Source organism: Paramisgurnus dabryanus, chromosome 18 (genome assembly GCF_030506205.2).
Source record: "Paramisgurnus dabryanus chromosome 18, PD_genome_1.1, whole genome shotgun sequence".
Taxonomy (NCBI): domain Eukaryota; kingdom Metazoa; phylum Chordata; class Actinopteri; order Cypriniformes; family Cobitidae; genus Paramisgurnus; species Paramisgurnus dabryanus.
The window spans coordinates 31,883,908-31,901,830 of record NC_133354.1 but is presented as its reverse complement, the minus strand read 5'-3'; the positions used below and the strand labels follow the sequence as shown (position 1 = coordinate 31,901,830).

The 17,923-nt window shown below is 44.4% G+C and overlaps 1 protein-coding gene across 1 annotated transcript in view; it reads right to left on the bottom strand.

The window, feature by feature from the left end:
• LOC135776752 (organic cation/carnitine transporter 2-like) overlaps window positions 1–17,923 on the bottom strand; it is a 147,758-nt gene that overhangs the window by 56,979 nt on the left and 72,856 nt on the right. The window contains exons 5-6 of the mRNA XM_065287654.1: window positions 15,861–15,987; window positions 6,295–6,392 (exon numbers count right to left, since the gene is read on the bottom strand). Coding sequence (XP_065143726.1) covers window positions 6,295–6,392; window positions 15,861–15,987 — 225 coding nt within the window. The remainder of the gene's footprint in view (window positions 1–6,294; window positions 6,393–15,860; window positions 15,988–17,923) is intronic.

Here is a 17,923-nt window from a genome sequence, read left to right as displayed (position 1 = left end):
ATGCACGTCTTGTAATAGATTATAATATACAATCTGAGTACTATTTACATCGTAACACTTGTATATGAGAGCACACTCGCGTTCAAAACCAGCGCTCATACTTGATTGTACAAGTAGGCGGGAGTATAATACATAATATCCAAACAGCGCTGTCTAATATCGTGACGTCATCTGACTCGCGCGTTCCTCCAATGACTTCATTGTAAATATTGATAGACAGAACGTGTAGCCAATTAGAACACGAATTCAACAATCTTTGTGTGAAGCTTTATTTCCTGGTGTGGATACGGCATTTTATACGCTTATATAAGGATAAACAATAAAAAGAACGAACGTGTATGCATGTAAACAAAAGACTTTTATTTTGTGGCTGACTGGCACTTAGAAAATGCACTAGTCTTACAAAAACTCTTGCAAGAACTTCATTTTTGGGTCTATTGACTTCAAACGTGAAATATAACTTCTTTAGACTCGTGGCTTTGGCCTCATTGCATTTATAGGTTTCACACATATATTTATCATTAAGATGTTAAAAAAGATGTTATGCAAAAAAAATTTATTACAATGTACTTCAGCCTCTCTAACTTTTTTTTTTTAATCTTAAAATAATTTTGAAACATGGAAAACGAAGCTCAAAGTGTCTTCTATCTAATGATACCACAGTTATGCTTATACTATAAATGGTTTAGTAAAAACAGCCCTTTTAGTGAAAGTAGGTATTTTCATGGTTTCGGGCCAGAATGGGGGTGCTTTTCAAGAGGTTAAAGGTCAGTCTGGAGTTCATTGCTACTTAGACGACATCATGGTCACAGGAGCAACACTCAAGAAACATGATGATAACCTGCAATCTGTGCTGCAGCAAATTGACAAGGCAGGACTGAAACTGAACACGACAAAGTGTCACTTTAGGCAGCCAGAACTATCATTTCTGGGTCACACGCTGTCTGGGCAGGGACTGAGGCCGGATGCTTCGCATGTTTCTGCAGTGGTGGATGCTCCGCCACCGGCTGATGAGGTTAGTCTTCGTTCATTTCTGGGACTTACGTCGTGGTATTCCAAGTTTATACCAAACTTTGCTACCGTGGTGGAGCCACTGCGCATGCTTTTTACGGGGCTCTGTTCCATTCATATGGTCACCTGAGGCTCAGGAAAGCTTTGAGACTGTTAAAAAACTGATTGTGAATAGTGCTGCTCTCGCACTGTTCAGTCCAGAACTAACCACTATTGTAACTACAGACGCCTCAGACTATGGAATTGGAGGTGTTCTTTCACAGCTGCATGCAGACAATACTGAGAAAATAGTGGCATTTGCCTCACTCACCCTCACATCAGCAGAAAGGAAGTACTCCACGATAGAAAAGTAAGCACTGGCTTGTGTTTGGGCCACAGAAAGATGGAGGACCTACCTGTGGGGACGACACTTCATACTGCGGACAGACCACAGCCCACTGACCACTCTTTTGACATCGAAGGGTCAAGGCAGAGCAGGTATGCGCATAGCCAGATGGTCAGCTAGACTGATGGCATTTACATTATGACATTCAGTATAAGCCAGAGTGTGAGAATGTGACCGCAGACTGTTTATCTCGTTTACCACTGCCTAGTACTGAACCCAGTCTGGAACATGATGTTGAAGTGGTAGCGCTCACTTCTACGCTTACTGCTATTACCAGCTCTGAGTTCAAAGCAGCATGCGACTCTTGCCCTATTCAAGCTGAACTTCGCAGACTAATCGCTTCAAAATGGCCAAAGTGTGCAAAAGCAATGGATCGTGCTTACAGCCATTTTTTCAACTACGCCATGAACTTTCACTCCAGGATAGCTGTGTGGTGCGTGGGACCAGCCGCCTCCTAGTTCCAGAATGCCTCCAGCCCAAGCTCATCACACTCGCACACGACACACATCAGGGAATCGTGAGGACGAAAAGGAGGCTGAGAGACCTCTACTGGTGGCCTGGCATGGACGCAGCAGTGGAAACAGCAGTAAAATCTTGTGTCACATGTCAGTTACATGATACAGTAAATTGGCTGTCACACACATAACACCACTCCAACCTGTGCAATACCCTACCGATGCCTGGGAAAAAGTGGCCATAGACATCATGGGTCCTTTTGATAAGCACCCCTGGACTGTCGCTTTGTAGTCACTCTGGTGGACTATTACAGTAAGTGGCCTGAAATAGCATTTGTCTCACATCCAACCAACCAGTCCGTGATACAGTTCCTGTCTTCTGTGTTTGGAATCCAAAAGAGCTGATTTCTGACAATGGAGTACAATTCATGTCATATGACTTCAAACTGTTCTTGCAAAAAGGGGAATCATACACAGGACATCATCTGTGTACTACCCGAGAGCAAACGGGGAAGTTGAACGCTTCAACCGCAGCTTAAAGGATAGCTTACAGACTGCATCACTGGAAGGAAGAGGGTGAAAGAAGTAGGAGCAGGATCAAGATGACATGAAGAAGAGTTGGATTTCATAATTAACTTAGAGACAGAAGATGTTACGATACAATTGAGAGGAGGAAGCAAGTGCAGGCAATCAGAACAGGTTTATTGTAAATGATGGAAACACAATGAAACAACAGAGTAAATGACTGTCCAGGATGTTGGCAATGGTGATCGAAGGTCTACGGTGGTTTGAGGAAAGTAGAAGAGTGAAGTCGGTGATGAGTGTGATGATGGCCAGTGGACGAAACCAGGAATGGACCAGAACACTCACACGGAGACGACGACACGAGACACTAATCCAAACACACGAAGACGAGAGATGATAATCCAACTGTAGTGGCTGGAACATAAATGAGGATCTGACAACAGGGAGAGAGATGAGTGAGTATTTGTAGCTGAGTGTAGATGAGGATCAGCTGGAGCGAGACAATCAACACACAGGTGACAACAATCAACTAAACGAGCACATGGAGACTACGTGAGTACAAACACAAACACAAAACATGACACGGAGGAAACAGTGGATTTCCTACCGTGACAGAAGATGGGGTTGTCAGAGAAAAGTTGGACATATTTTGACTGGATAGATGTGGTGGATGGTTGAGCATTGTATCAGCAGAGAAGCATTGGTGGATGGCATCGGTCTTTTCAAGCAAATAATTCTTGAAGGAGCAGCAGAGCTCATTAGAAGCTAGGGAAGCTCTTGTTTTGTATGTTAATAAATACACTCCGTTTGAATTCTTAACTTGGTGAGGTAAGTTCAACGCATGCTAGTAAAAGTGTGTCTAATGCTAACTAAAGTTTAACAAAGACTACAACATGGTGTCAGAAGTCACTGAATCCAATAAATAACACTGTGCACATTAAGTTGTGATGGAAGATCACTGCGGCGCGGACGAACAGTGATGAACAGCAGCACTACTGGATTATCCTAGCTAGCCCTACGTGCTAACGAGATGGACAAAATGTAATGCTTTGTCCCTGATGGGGAACTTGGCTAAAAATTTGCCTAAATGGGAACAAAGATTTAATTTGTATCTTCCTGCCTCAGCTCTAGTAGATAAATCTGAGACGAGACTGAGCTAGACATTTTTAACTCACTCGAGATCGAATACAAGGATCCACAACATAAAACATTATCAGAGGTCCTCGCAGCACTGAGAAAATATTTTGCTCAGAATACTTTCTTTGAATGCATCAGCAAACAGGCATAGAGCTGAAAAACAAAGCAGGGGAGTGAAGCCTGATGAGTCCAAGGTTTCGGCAATATAGCAATTTCCCCCTCCCACTGACAGAAAAGCCCTTCAATGTCTGCTAGGTATGACATGCTACCTGTCGCAATACATTCCCAATGAAGCCACGCTCACTGCAACCACTCAGGCTGTTTCTAAAGAAAAACTCAAAACAGCACTGCATTATGGGCATTTTGACTCAAAGAAGCCTATAGAAGTGCATGCAGATGCCTCAAAAGATGGCTTGGGGGCTGCTATAATGCAGAAACCGCAACCAATTGCATATGTTTCCAGAGCAGAGCCAGACAGCTACTTCATCCTCACCAGTTTGGGTTTAGACAAGGTTATTCAACAGAAATAACAAACTGCTGTCTAATTGAAAATGTAAAAAAGTCCCTGGACAAGGGTAATGTGGTGGGAGCTGTATTTATTGACCTTAAAAAGGCATTTGATACGGTCAACCATAGTTTGCTTTTATCTAAAATGTTACATTTTAATTTCTCAAATGAGGCAGTGTTGTGGTTTACATCTTACCTTCAGTCTAGAGTGCAGTGTGTTAAAGTTGATCAAAACATATCCGCACTGTCAGCTATATGCAGATGATGCAGTTATTTATGCACCCGCCAAGTCACCTGAGCAGGCTGCAGCTGTATTATCTACTAGTATGCTTGACATCCAACAATGGCTCATCCAAAATCAATTTGTTTTAAATTTCACAAAAACAGTTTCCATGTGTTTTTCCATTAAAAAACTTGATTTAAAAGGAAGATTTAATGTTAATATACAAAATAAACAAATTAATCCAGTCACAGAATTCAAATATCTAAGATTGGTTTTAGATCCACAACTAAAATTTGATAAGCACATAAAGAAGATTTTTAAAACAACCCAAAGTAATCTTAACTGTTTTAAATTAATTAGAAGTTTTATACCGCACCAGGCAGCCCTGCTGTACATGCATGCCATGATTTTTTTCTCATATATATCGTATTGCATGACAGCATGGGCTCAAGCCACTCCCACTGCAACCAAATGTATACGTTCTGTATACAATAGAGCAATAAAAATAATGGACAAAAAACCAATACGACATCATCACTGTATCATTTTTAAAAAATATAACTTAATGAATTTTGAGAGCTTTAGCAACTTTTGCTTTCTTAAACTAATTTATAAGTGCATTAATCATTTAGTACCTGTGCCACTAAGTTTATTTATTGAGAGACAGAGCAGCACTCGAGTCACTAGGGGTTCTTCAAATCATGACTGTAAAATCCCATTATGTAGGACCAGTTTTGGTCAGACGACCTTCTCTGTGAAGAGCTCCAAACTTTGGAACTCATTACCATCTGACATTAAGAATGTACTGGATTTTAATGTGTTTACTTCCAGGCTAAAAAACTGGTTAAAAACAAATCAAAGGTGCACTCATTTTTAACCTTACGGGTAAATTTTATGGGTAAATTTTATCGTGTATGATTAGAGACATGAATTGTCAATTTCATGTTCATTTGTTTTAAATTGAAGCAGTATAGTATATGTAATTTGTATTGTTTTAGTGCCCAACCAGGGACAGAAGTTGAAAATTAGTATTTGCTATAAACTTTTTATGCAGCACTTTAGTGATAAGCTTGCTTTGACACTATGTATGTTCGCATTGTCCCTGTCAAATAAATAAATGAAATGAAGCATTATCGACCGCTGAAAAGAACTATGCCCAGAAAGAAAAAGAGCTACTATCCATAGTGTTCACTCTGAGAAAGTTCCACCAGCAGTGCCCATTAGAGTTCAGTCAGATCACAAACCACTTGAGTCGAAATTCTCCAAACCCATAGGCGCCACACCAGCACGCCTTCAAAGAATGCTGCTCCAGCACAAAGGTATGACACATTCACATTGTTTACAATCCTGGCAACCAGATGCTTACACACTGTCCAGAGTGTACATTCAGTCTGATGCAACAGTCTAGACCTAAGTGAAGAGAAAATCATCTATGCAGTGAATGGAGAATCGCTCAGAGGTAACATCATGCACATGATCAAACAAAAAGAAAAATGTCCCAGACAGGCACACTATTAGCTTAGATGATGAGCTACTCATTGAAAGACGATCGCTTCAACATCCCTTGTGCACTACAACCAGAAGTGCTTAAACAACTTCATACGGCACACCAGGGTATACAGCTGGCCAGAACTCCCTGAAGCCATTAGTTGCTGTGAAGAGAGTCATCCTAAAAATCCAAAAAGAGCCACTTATCTCATATCCAGTTCCAAAGGGACCCTGGCAGAAAATAGCTGCTGACATTTTTGATTTTCAAGGAGTTAATTTCTTCTGATTGTAGACTATTTCTCTAAATATCCAGAAGTCCTACAGCTGTCAGACGTCAGGTTCATTAACAGGACAATTCAAGGCAGTGTTTGCAAGACATTGTGTGCAAAGTAAAATAAATGTATACAGGTTTGTAACAACATGAGAGTGAGAAAATGATGACAGGATTTTTACTTTTGGGTGAACTATCCCTTTAAGTAATGGTAGAAAAAAGTGGACATAACTGAGAAAAAAATATGCATTAATCTATGTTTTTGATAAGAGCACATCAAAAGAAGTCTTACCAGACCAGGCAGAGCAGGACAGTAATGCAGCGGATGTTGGTGGACTTCACCAGGACAAAGAGATTGTAGGTCTGCATTTTTCCAGTATTTTCCATTGACTGCAGTTCATGTATAAAAAATAAACATCTTTTAGTACACAGCGATGGAAATAAAAAAAAACACCCCCCACAAGGGTAGACAATCTGATGTCCACAGCTAAGAAAACATTAAGCATGCCAATATGTAGAGTCATAGGAACAAGAACACCTCTCTATTTATTTATTTAGAGGTGTCAAAGAATGCATTGAAATAATCTGTTAAATTGTCCTTGATATTTACATTTCATTTCATTTTTTTTTATTTAAACAGGAACAGTGCACAAATTAACATTAACCTTGTATACAAACAAGGAGAGATGCATTATGCCAGGTTGTAGCACAAGTGCTATATACAGGGTATATTACTTAATTAGGAGCAAAAACTATCCAGAAACGTTTTTACATCTCCATTTACAACCCTTGGATTTTTCCTTTTAGGGTGTACATCTTGACTGTTACATATTTTGTTTTTCCGGCAGTCTTTTGCGTGCACAAGGTTTACATAAGAAGGAGAAAACAAATGCGTTTGAGGCTCACGATATGTCATTACCATGTACAGAACTCTTATTATTCATATACTGTATGCCTAGATAAATACAGATTTACATTCTATGGCACCTTTAAAGAAATAAAAGGCTTTACTTTACAAAAATAAATGTCTAAAACAGGAAGTGTAAAAAAAGTAAAGTTTAAAGTGTTACTGTGTCATGACATTGGTTCTAAGACACAGACTATGCCCTACTAACCGCATATTGCTTTTGTGTAGTACACGCTCATGTGGTCGAATCTGTTCAAACATCCACAAAAGCCTACTCTCCTCCTATTGACCTAATATGTAATGTACTGAGCACATTGTTTTTACATTAGTCCTGACTTCTAGGGTGAACCCACAGTGTTTGGCATGGACTTGGGGCTTTCATTGATTAAAACTAAAGCAGTTACTCTCCGCCACTTTTCTTCAGTTGCTCTTAAATAAATGAAAAAGAAAAAAACGCTTAGGTTACTCACGTAACCCCGGTTCCCTGAAATAACGGGAACGAAGCATTGCGTCAGTTATGGGGGAACGTAATCCCATCCCGCCGTGCATACACAACGGACTGAGGTGCCCTTACCGGAGAGACACTGCATGTGGGCCTAACCCAGCGTATACATAGCTCTAGCGAGCGCAAGTGTAAGCACCATATATGAGACAGTATTACGCATACAGTGAAGTTTCTAAACGCACCATGATGCATATACAATAGAGCACGAGACGGCAGGTTCCCTGAGCGCGCCGCAAGCTGTGCATGATTTATTAATAGGTAGCCATGACGGTGAGCTCGCAGCGCACTGTGAAGGCATACAGAAACGCAGTCGCGTGAATCATTAAGCCGATAAAACCTGTGCTTGTAAGGCAGGGACATCCAGGCTGTAAAATCTGACAAACGTAGACGGCGAGGACCAGCCGGCCGCGTTACAAATGTCAAAGATAGAAATCCCCGTAGACCAAGCCCAAGATGAAGCCATACCCCTCGTGGAGTGAGCTTTTAAACCAACTGGACAATGTTCATTCAGGGAGGCGTAAGCCAAAACAATGGCTTCGACGATCCATTTAGATAGCCTCTGTTTAGTGAGCGGCATACCTAAAGAATGTTGTGCAAAGCTTACGAACAGCTGATCTGACTTGCGGTATGAGGCAGAACGGTCCGTGTATATTCTTAACGCTCTGACGGGGCAGAGCGTGTTCGGGGTTTGTTCGCCGTCCGCCGGCGGGAGGGCGAGAAGTGAAACCACCTGAACTCTAAATGGCGTGGTCAAAACTTTAGGAATGTATCCCGCTCTCGGTCTAAGGATCACTTTGCTATCGTTAGGATCGAATTCCAGACACAACGGGTCTATTGAAAACGCATGTAAATTGCCCACTCGTTTAACCGATGCCAACTCCAGGAGGAGAGCGGTTTTAAACGAGAGAGTGCGCAGGTCAGCCTGCTCGAGGGGCTCGAAAGGGGGACAGCGCAGCGCTTTCAGAACCATGGACAGATCCCAAGACGGGACCGTGTTAGGTCGCGGTGGGTTTAGTCTGCGAGCGCCTCTGAGGAATTTAATGATGAGATCATATTTTCCCACGGTGTGACTGGCTATAAGGGCGTGATTCGCCGTTATCGCCGCCACATATACTTTAAGCGTCGAGGTCACGCGACCGCTGTCCAGCATTTCCTGTAGAAAGGACAGAATATGCTCCACTTCACAGGTGTTTGGGTTTAAGTTTTCGTCGTGCACCAGTCAGAAAAAATAGACCACTTTTGAGCGTACAGGCGCCTGGTAGATGGGGCCCTAGCTTCAGTAAGAGTATTTAACACTCGTCCTGAAAGGCGTGACGGTTGCCGTTCAGAGACCAAACGTGCAGATTCCATAGCTCCGGCTGTGGATGCCATATCGTCCCTCTCGCCTGAGATAGGAGGTCTTTCCTCAGCGGTACTGGCCATGGTGCTGATTTTTTCAGCTCCCATAGGTCGGGGAGCCACGGTTGATTGTGCCAAAACGGGGCGATCAGAATTATCGCGCATTTCGTCTCTCTTATCCTCTGAAGGACCTGTGGTAACAGAGCCACCGGAGGAAAAGCATATAGAAGACACGCCGGCCATGTTTGCGACAGGGCATCGTGGTGTCTCGAGAAGAAGATCGGGCAATGCGCGTTCTCGTCGGATGCAAACAGATCAATCTCCGCTCGGCCGAAGACGGTCCATATTTTCTCGACCATCTGAGGATGCAGCCTCCATTCTCCCGGCGGCGGACCGCTGCGCGAGAGAATGTCTGCAGCCGTATTGGCTACACCCGGTACGTGAGTCGCTTTTAACGAACGTACGTTCGCGTGAGCCCATAATAAAAGCCGTTTCGCCAGCCTGGATAGGGAGCGAGATCTCAGCCCTCCTTGGTGGTTTATGAACGAGACCACCATCATACTGTCCGACCGCACTAGAACGTGTTGATGTTGGAGTTTCGGTCAAAAGTGTCGTTGCGCTAAGATAACCGCCCACATCTCGAGGTGGTTGATATGTAGCTGAGACAACTGGTTGTTCCACGCACCGAAGGCAGGCTCGCTGTCGCAGTGAGCGCCCCAACCCGTCGCAGACGCATCCGTAGTCACCACTTTCCTCCTGCTCACGGAGCCGAGCTCCGTGCCCGAGAGGAAAAGGTGAGGGGATGTCCATATCGAAAGCGCTTTCACGCAGCTGTACGTGATTTTGATTAATAAGCGGCCCGACAACCAAGCACGGGGCGGAACTTTAGTTTTCAACCAAAACTGAAGCGGTCTCATGAACAGCATTCCCAACGGTATTAGTGGGGATGCTGCTGCCATCAGACCCAGCATTTTTTGGAATCGTTTGAGAGGGAGATGTGAACCCGCTTTGAACGATGCCGCCTCGCGTGTGACCGTGAGCGCGCGTTCCTGTGTAAGCCATGCCCGCATCTTTAACGAGTCGAGCGTCATGCCTAAGAACGCGATTCGCTGCGTGGGGGTGAGCAAACTCTTCTGGAGGTTGATTTTGAACCCTAAATTCTCCAAATGCTGGAGTACAACGGTCTTGTGCGCAATAATTTCCCTCTCTGACTGGGCTAGAATAAGCCGATCGTCGAGGTAATTCAATATGCGGATGCTGCTCTGTCTGAGAGGGGCGAGAGCCGCATCCGCACATTTGGTAAATGTGCGTGGTGCCAGAGATAATCCGAAGGGCAGAACTTTGTACTGGTATGCTGTCCCGTCGAACGCGAATCTTAGAAACGGCCTGTGACGTGGTGCTATCGGAATGTGAAAGTAAGCGTCTTTCAGATCCATTGATATGAACCAATCGCCCGGTCGAATTAACGCCATGATTCGTCTGTCTGTAAGCATTTTGAATGGCCGTTTGGCAAGAGCACGATTCAAAACGCGTAGATCCAATATCGGTCTGAGGCCGCCGTCTTTCTTTGGAACGAGAAAATAACGACTGTAAAAGCCTGATTCGCTTTGATCCGCCGGGACCGTCTCTATCGCGTCTTTTAGCAATAAAGAACGCACCTCTTCCCTGAGGATCTGCATGCGATCGTCTGGCACAGTGGTGTAGAGAACGCCGCGAAACCGGGGTGGTCTCCGAGCGAATTGAAGTGAATAACCGTGTTGGATTACGTTTAGAATCCAGCCCGGCAAACCGGGTGTGGATTGCCAAACGTGAAGTTTGACGGCGAGCGTCGATATGCTTATGGACGTTAAGCCATTTGTGTGTGTGTGTGTACAGAGGAGGAAATTTGCTCTTTTTGTGAAAAGGTAAAAATTTGTTTTTCGCTGTTACAGCGGGGGTGTGTCCAGCGCCCGAGGGGACTGAAACACGCAGAACTTTCGAGGGCGGGCCGGCCGAAGAGGGACCAGAGCCTCTTTTCCTCCTCAGACTCTCTTCAGGGAGGCGGCCCCGGCGTCGGGTCCAGCGTGATCCGGGGACGGGGACCGCGGCGCTGAGGCGGGCCAGCCGGTCGTGCAGGACGCTGCCGCTTGACCTCCGGTTCAGCTCTCTGCTGGGGTTGAGCTGGTGCTGGCTTAGGGCGCTGAGCTGGCGGCGGTTTTGGGCGGCCGGTCTCAGACGCTGAGGCAGATCGTTTTGGTAGGAAATGCCGCATGGCTTGCGACGATTTCTGTGCCTCAGTGAAGCGCTGGGTGAACCCCTCCACAGCAGAGCCGAAGAGCCCCGACGGCGACACGGGCGAGTCAAGAAGGGCAACCCGATCCGTATCCTTGATCTCCGTCAAGTTCAGCCACAGATGTCTCTCCAGAACAACCAGGCTGGCCATGGCTCTTCCTACAGCCTGAGTGGCGACTTTAGTAGCGCGAAGGGCCAAATCTGTCACGCTGCGCAGGTCTTTGAAGGTCGACGGGTCCGGGCCTGCCTCGTCCATGTCACAGAGGAGTTTTGCCTGGTACACCTGCAGCATCGCCATCGTATGGAGAGCGGATGCGGCGTGGCCGTCGGCGGTGTAAGATTTTGACGTCAGGGTTGATGTCAGACGGCAGGGCTTTGACGGATGGTTCATCTTCGCTCTCCATCCGCCGGCTGAAGACGGGCAGAGATGGGCGGCGACAGTTTCCTCGAGCGGCGACATCTTTGTGTAGCCGTGTTCGTCGGCGCCGTCCACTACGGAGAGGACGTGGGAGACGGCGCTCTGAGCTCGGGTGGAGTGGGGAGCACGCCAGGATTTGGTGAGCTCTTGGTGAACCTCAGGAAAGAACGGCGCCCTGGCTGCAGAAACCACTCATCCAGCCGGCTGAGTTGAGGCTCTGACGGCGGCGACCACTGAATGTTGAGCTCCGCTGTAGCTTGTGTCAGGATGCGGATGAGCTCAGAGTCGTGAGGACGCGACTCGGTTGGTTCCTCAGCGGCGGCGGCGTGGGCGTCGTCATCCGAAGCCGCCCAATCCTCTAACTCCTCAGAGGATGACATCATCTCCAAGTTGTCACCGGACCCAAAGGAAACCATGCCGCTAGCACTCGGCAGGGGGCTTTGGTCCTCATGGACGAAGGGGACGGGGTGACGGCGGGGAGACAGAGCACGCGGGGGATGAGCCGGCGTGGACTCGGTCTCGGGGCGTCTTCCAGCTTCACAGCTCCGCTGCTGTTTAGGTGGGAGAGCACGGGAAGCCTTCCTTTTAAAGAGATCGAGGCGGGAGCGCAGCACCGCGATGGGAAGGAGCTCGCAGTGGGGGCAGCCCGCCTCGGTGAGTACGGCCTCGGCGTGGGCAGGACCCAGACAGATGACGCACTCTTTGTGGAGATCCTCCACAGGCAAAGGGGCTCGGCATAAACCGCAATGCCGAAGCGACATTATCTCAATGCGCTTCTGCTCTTTTAGTTGAAATTCGCTCTTTTATTGCTCACCAGAAAACGGCAGGGGAACACGCTGGTGTGTAGTTGTCCGCTGCAGTGCTCTGATCGACGGCGAGTAATGGGCTTCTTCTTCGGAGCAGCGAGAAGGTTCGCGCTGAAGGAGAAAAGTAATGAGCTCTTGACGTATTTCCCCGGCTTATATAGGGACGTGTGCCACGCCCCACGTGGGCTCAAACGTCATTGGTCTGTATTTTCTACAGACGTTAGCCAATAGGCTTCAATCACGGAGTAAACAGGAGTTTCCTCCATAGCGTCAGCAAACTGACGCAATGCGAAGTGAACCGTATTGAAAGGGAACCCGTTTTGCAGCATGTTTACTAACAACACATATATACATTTCTGTGTTCTGATGAAGACGAAGGAAGATAAGGAATTGATCTAAACAATTCATAAGCCATATTCACTTCCATAGTAATAAAAAGAATACTATGAACGTTTATTTATCCTCAAAATATCTTCCTACATGTTCTTCAGAACAAAGAAGTTACAATATGAGAGTTAGTAAATGATGACAGCCATGTTTAAAAGATTCACCAACAGACCATCCCCTCAAAGTAATCAGGACAGGACAGAAGCGGTTGAAAGTAAACAATGGAGATGGATTAAAACACCTGTGGTCCCCAGGGCCAGATTAACACTTTGTTATACCCTGGGCAACAATAATCAAGGGCCCCATCATCACGACCCCAGGATCACCATAATAAGGTCATATACAGAATATATTACTGTATTATACAGTACATATACTCAATACTTCAAATTCTAACTGTCATCAGGTGTATTTTGATTTACAAATATTTAAATGCTCATACAAATGCACTACTATGTCTCCTATCAAAGACATTCACTCACATATGATGCTATGAAAACTAAACACATCAGCATCTGTATAATCTCCGGGCTGTAAACGTAAGCTGGCGGTGTAGAAAAGTCCTGGCTGACTTAGCTGAGTTGCCCTCGTCGTTGACGGAAGCTCACTTAACAGAACTTTTTAATAAATACACATTTAAGATGACCATGGATAAACTCTAATTTGCATAGTCATTGTTATAAAACGCTTTTTTGTTGCATATACAAGCATTGTCTAAAAATGAAAATTTTTACTTAATTATTATTACAAAACCATCACATAGCCTATATATTAGACACCCAAACCATAGTGAAGAAAATGATCTTTAATTTGAAAGTCTGAACTGAACATCAACGCAGACATGAATTTTCTCACAGAAGTTTAAGATCATATAGGCTACATCTTGAACGTAGATATAAATGAACACAGGGAAAGGAAATTTAACACTGTGAAGCACAAGCAAACATGCTGGAAGGCAGCTAAAAAACATCAGGACATAAACACCGGCTTATTTTATTTTATTGGAGCCTTACCTCCAGATAATGGATTGATGATTTAGATGTTGTTTACTCACATGTGCGTTGTACTCTCCTGATTTTATGTTGTGCACTTCTCGTTCATTTCTCCACATGGTCTGTGTCTGTTTGTTTACAATGTCATGTGAGCAGCTACACTGTCTGCAGGTTCGACTTCATTTGGCGCTAAGCAGACCTCTTGGTGATGTCAAAGTACTGCGAGAGCGATTCAAAGCAGATTTCTCCATGTGATAACTGGAATCGCTCTCGCGCTACTTAGCTGTCACTCGCCCGGGGGTTCTCTGCTCCCCAGTCACTTTCGCGCCGCTATAGTTATTTGATTTCATACGCCGATCGGATCGCGCAGATACCTGCGTATCACGTAGACTACACCACTGTTTATACTTTACATTTTCTGCGTTTCTGATGTCATTTTCCTTTTTTTAATTTCCGCTTCGCGCTCCCACTTAACTTCTCCGTGTCTCGTTTTTTTCTGTTGTACCAACACCTTGCGTCACGTAATGCTCGGCGAACCTTTGACCCACCTCATGCGGACTGACCAATGAGGAGAGGGTCTTAACCTGAGGCCCTCTCTTCATTGGTCAGTCCGCATGAGACTCAACCGCTCTCAACTCACGTTCAGCGCAGCGTCTCTCTTTGCAGCGCATTGAGCGCAAAGCCCGTGTTGACAGTTTGTTTAATATAAAGCGGCCAGCGGGAGATTACCAGATACAGTATTTTACTCGTGCCCTTGCTGCCCTGGGCCCTTTGGAGGTCTTGGGCCCCTGGGCAATTGCCCAGTTGCCCGTATGGTTAATCCGGCCCTGGTGGTCCCATTATAAAACTGTGCGTAGGATCTCTACTAAAAGCCCAAAATGGCATATGCGTCGATTTATAAAACGATGTGTATGCACACCTATAGGTAATGTTTCCTTTATAAATTACAGATCACTTACAAGCATACATCTATCAGCCTTATATCTTGCCCTGTACAAGCACATTTTAACCATAAATAGTCAATGCAAATCACCTCCTGAATGCTGACCTGCATAATAACGAGACATGACATTAAGTTATTTGTTCGCAAGATAGCATGCACTCTGCCAATAAATGCAAGCTATTGGTGTTATCCTCCAGCAGTGCAATCACGCAGCATAACACATGGGGGTCACCGCAGCATTTATATGTTTACAGCAGTTTGACTCATCATTAACACATTGCTAAAATCACAGCATGAATTAGATATGCGCGTTCTTCTCCAGCAGCACGAGCTTGTGCTCTACAAAGGGCAGAAATATAAACATTTATAATTTGAATGTAAAAACATAAATAGACATTTCCTTATATTAACAAACATATTACTTGTACATGTTTTCTCTTTCTTAATAACTTGCACATGTGTAATTAAATGCTTTTGTTATGAACACTATTAGCACTGTTATAACAAGGACATAGAAAGAAGTCTAGCGTTTGTCCGAGTTTAATGGTTGTATCTCCACACGTTGAGATTTGATGATAGAAAGGCATAGTAATTAAGGTAAATGTATTGTTATTTACACTGTGTTCTGTATTTATTTAATGGTTGGGTATTTGATGCTATCTTGTATTTGATGCAATCGGGCCTTCTTCTCCTCCTGCGCTCCCGTAGTGGACAATGTGACGGTGAGACACCTCTAATTACATTTTAAAACTTATTTTTGATTTAGGATTTTACAAAAAGATGTAGGCCTATATGAAACAATTATCACTCTGTACAAGTGCAAAAACCAACTAACAGTGCTGGATTTAATCTTCATGAAAACGTGGATCTTACGTATGACAGGGAGTGAAATGAAATGTGTTTGTGGCATCAATACTTATATTCGTTCATCTGACATGCACTTTCTTCAATTTCATTTAAATTCATGACCTCACCATCTGTGTCACAAATTCCCCTTGTCTCCAGAATGTGCTTGCGCACGGCTCAATGTTTGCTTACAGGTGTGCACATTCTCCCGTCAAGTTTGTTTTTTATAGATCACAAACTTTGCGTGGGAACTGGCCCCGTTTTGTGCATACACACGCCATTTAAATGAGGCCCCGTGTGAACAGGAATGTGTCTCTTTTGTCCACTTGTGATCCAGTTAACCAAAACTTTATCTTTGCAACTTTGCATCTCATTGTATTGCACTAATAGGTGCAAATTTCAGTTTGTCATTTAAAAAGACAGCCTGATTTCATATGGATTTCACCTGGACTTGGGGGAAAATGACATCAGGAGCCTCAACACCATTCATCTTAGCAGCCTTTCTCAGAATGGCCTCAGCTTCTTTAACCCTTCCCTGAGACAGCAGCCACCGTGGAGACTCTGGAATAAACCTGTAAAGATTCAAATTATTAGGGCCCGAGCACCGAGGAGCAGGCCAGAATGGCCTGCACCGAATGGTGCGAAGCCCTATTGTTTTTGCTCGGATTATTAGGGCTCGAGCACCGAGGAGCAGGCCAGAATGGCCTGCACCGAATGGTGCGAAGCCCTATTGTTTTTGCTCGGATTTATTATTTTTATTATTATTTTTTTTTTTTTTTTTATTTTTTTTAACACTTTTGGACTTTTTGGGGGCCTTAACATACTCGAAAACTCTTGAAAATTGGCACAGACGTCAGAGTCGTCCGTCATCGCAGAAATCCAAAGGCTGGAACACGGGCGTGGCACAGGGGCTCTGTAGCGCCCCCTGTAATGCAAAAAAAAACATTGATGCACAGATCGGGCAAAAATGTACGCACATGTACGAGACTTGGTACGCTTATAGATCTCATCGACCCGAACAACTTTTGCCCTCTAACATTTAAGCTCCGCCCAACAGGAAGTCGGCTATTTTGGATTGTTTAAAAAATGCATGCGTTGAACTTTTATATACTCCTCCCAGGGGATTCATGCGATTGACACCAAACGTGGTGAACATGATGTCGAGACATTGGACTTGCTAAATTGCGAAGGGATTTTTGATATCTCGAACGGTTCTGCCATGGCGAGGCGACAAATTTATGGCGACATCAGAGAAACAGGAAGTGTCTAATATCAAAGGCAAAAAATTTCTTATTGTGATGACACGCGGTGTGTTTGTTCGTCTGAAGATTCCGATCGCATCGATGTGCCTATTGTGACTACCGGGTATAGCGCCACCACCAGGCGCCAGGAAGTCTGTCAGTCACAAAGGTGGATTTTTTTTGACAGTTCCATGCGATGTTCTTTTAAATACTCCTCCTAGAATGTTTATGCGATTCACAGCAAAAGTGGTCAACATGATGCCGAGACATTGTAGATGATAAATTGCGAAGGGATTTTTGATATCTCGAACGCTGTTCCCATGACAACCTGTCAAACTTTACTTTCATTTTTAAGGCATATTTAAGCCTTACAGTTCCATGCGATGTTCTTTTAAATACTCCTTCTACGATTTTCATGCGATTGACACAAGAAGTGGTCAACATGATGCCGAGACATTGTAGATGATAAATAGTGAAGGGATTTTTGATATCTCAAACACTGTTCCCATGGCAACGCGTCAAACTTTTTACTTTCATTTTAAAGGCTTATTTTAGCCTGACAGTTGCATGCAATGTTCTTTTAAATACTCCTTCTAGAATAAACATGCAATTGACACCAAAAGTGGTCAACATGATGCAGAGACATTGTAGATGATAAATTGCGAAGGGATTTTTGATATCTCGAACGCTGCACCCATGGTAACCTGTCAAACTTTACTTTCATTTTAAAGGCATATTTAAGCCTTACAGTTCCATGCGATGTTCTTTTAAATACTCCTTCTAGGATTTTCATGCGATTGACACCAAAAGTGGTCAACATGATGTTGAGACATTGTAGATGATAAATTGCGAAGGGATTTTTGATATCTCAAACGCTGTTCCCATGGCAACGCGCCAAACTTTACTTTCATTTTAAAGGCTTATTTAAGCCTTTCAGTTGATGCCGATATTCTTTTAAATACTCCTTCTAGAATATTCATGCGATTGACTCCAGAAGTGGTGTACATGATGTCGAGACATTGGACTTGCTAAATTGCGAAGGGATTTTTGATATCTCAAACGGTGTTGCCATGGCGAGGCGACAAAGTTGTGGCAAAATCAGAGAAACAGGAAGTGTCTAATATCTAGGGCAAAAAATATCTTATTGTGATGACACGCGGGGTGTTTGTTTGTCTGAAGATTCCGATCGCATCGATGTGCCTATTGTGACTCCCGGGTATAGCGCCACCACCAGGCGCCAGGAAGTGTGTCAGTCACAAAGCTGGAT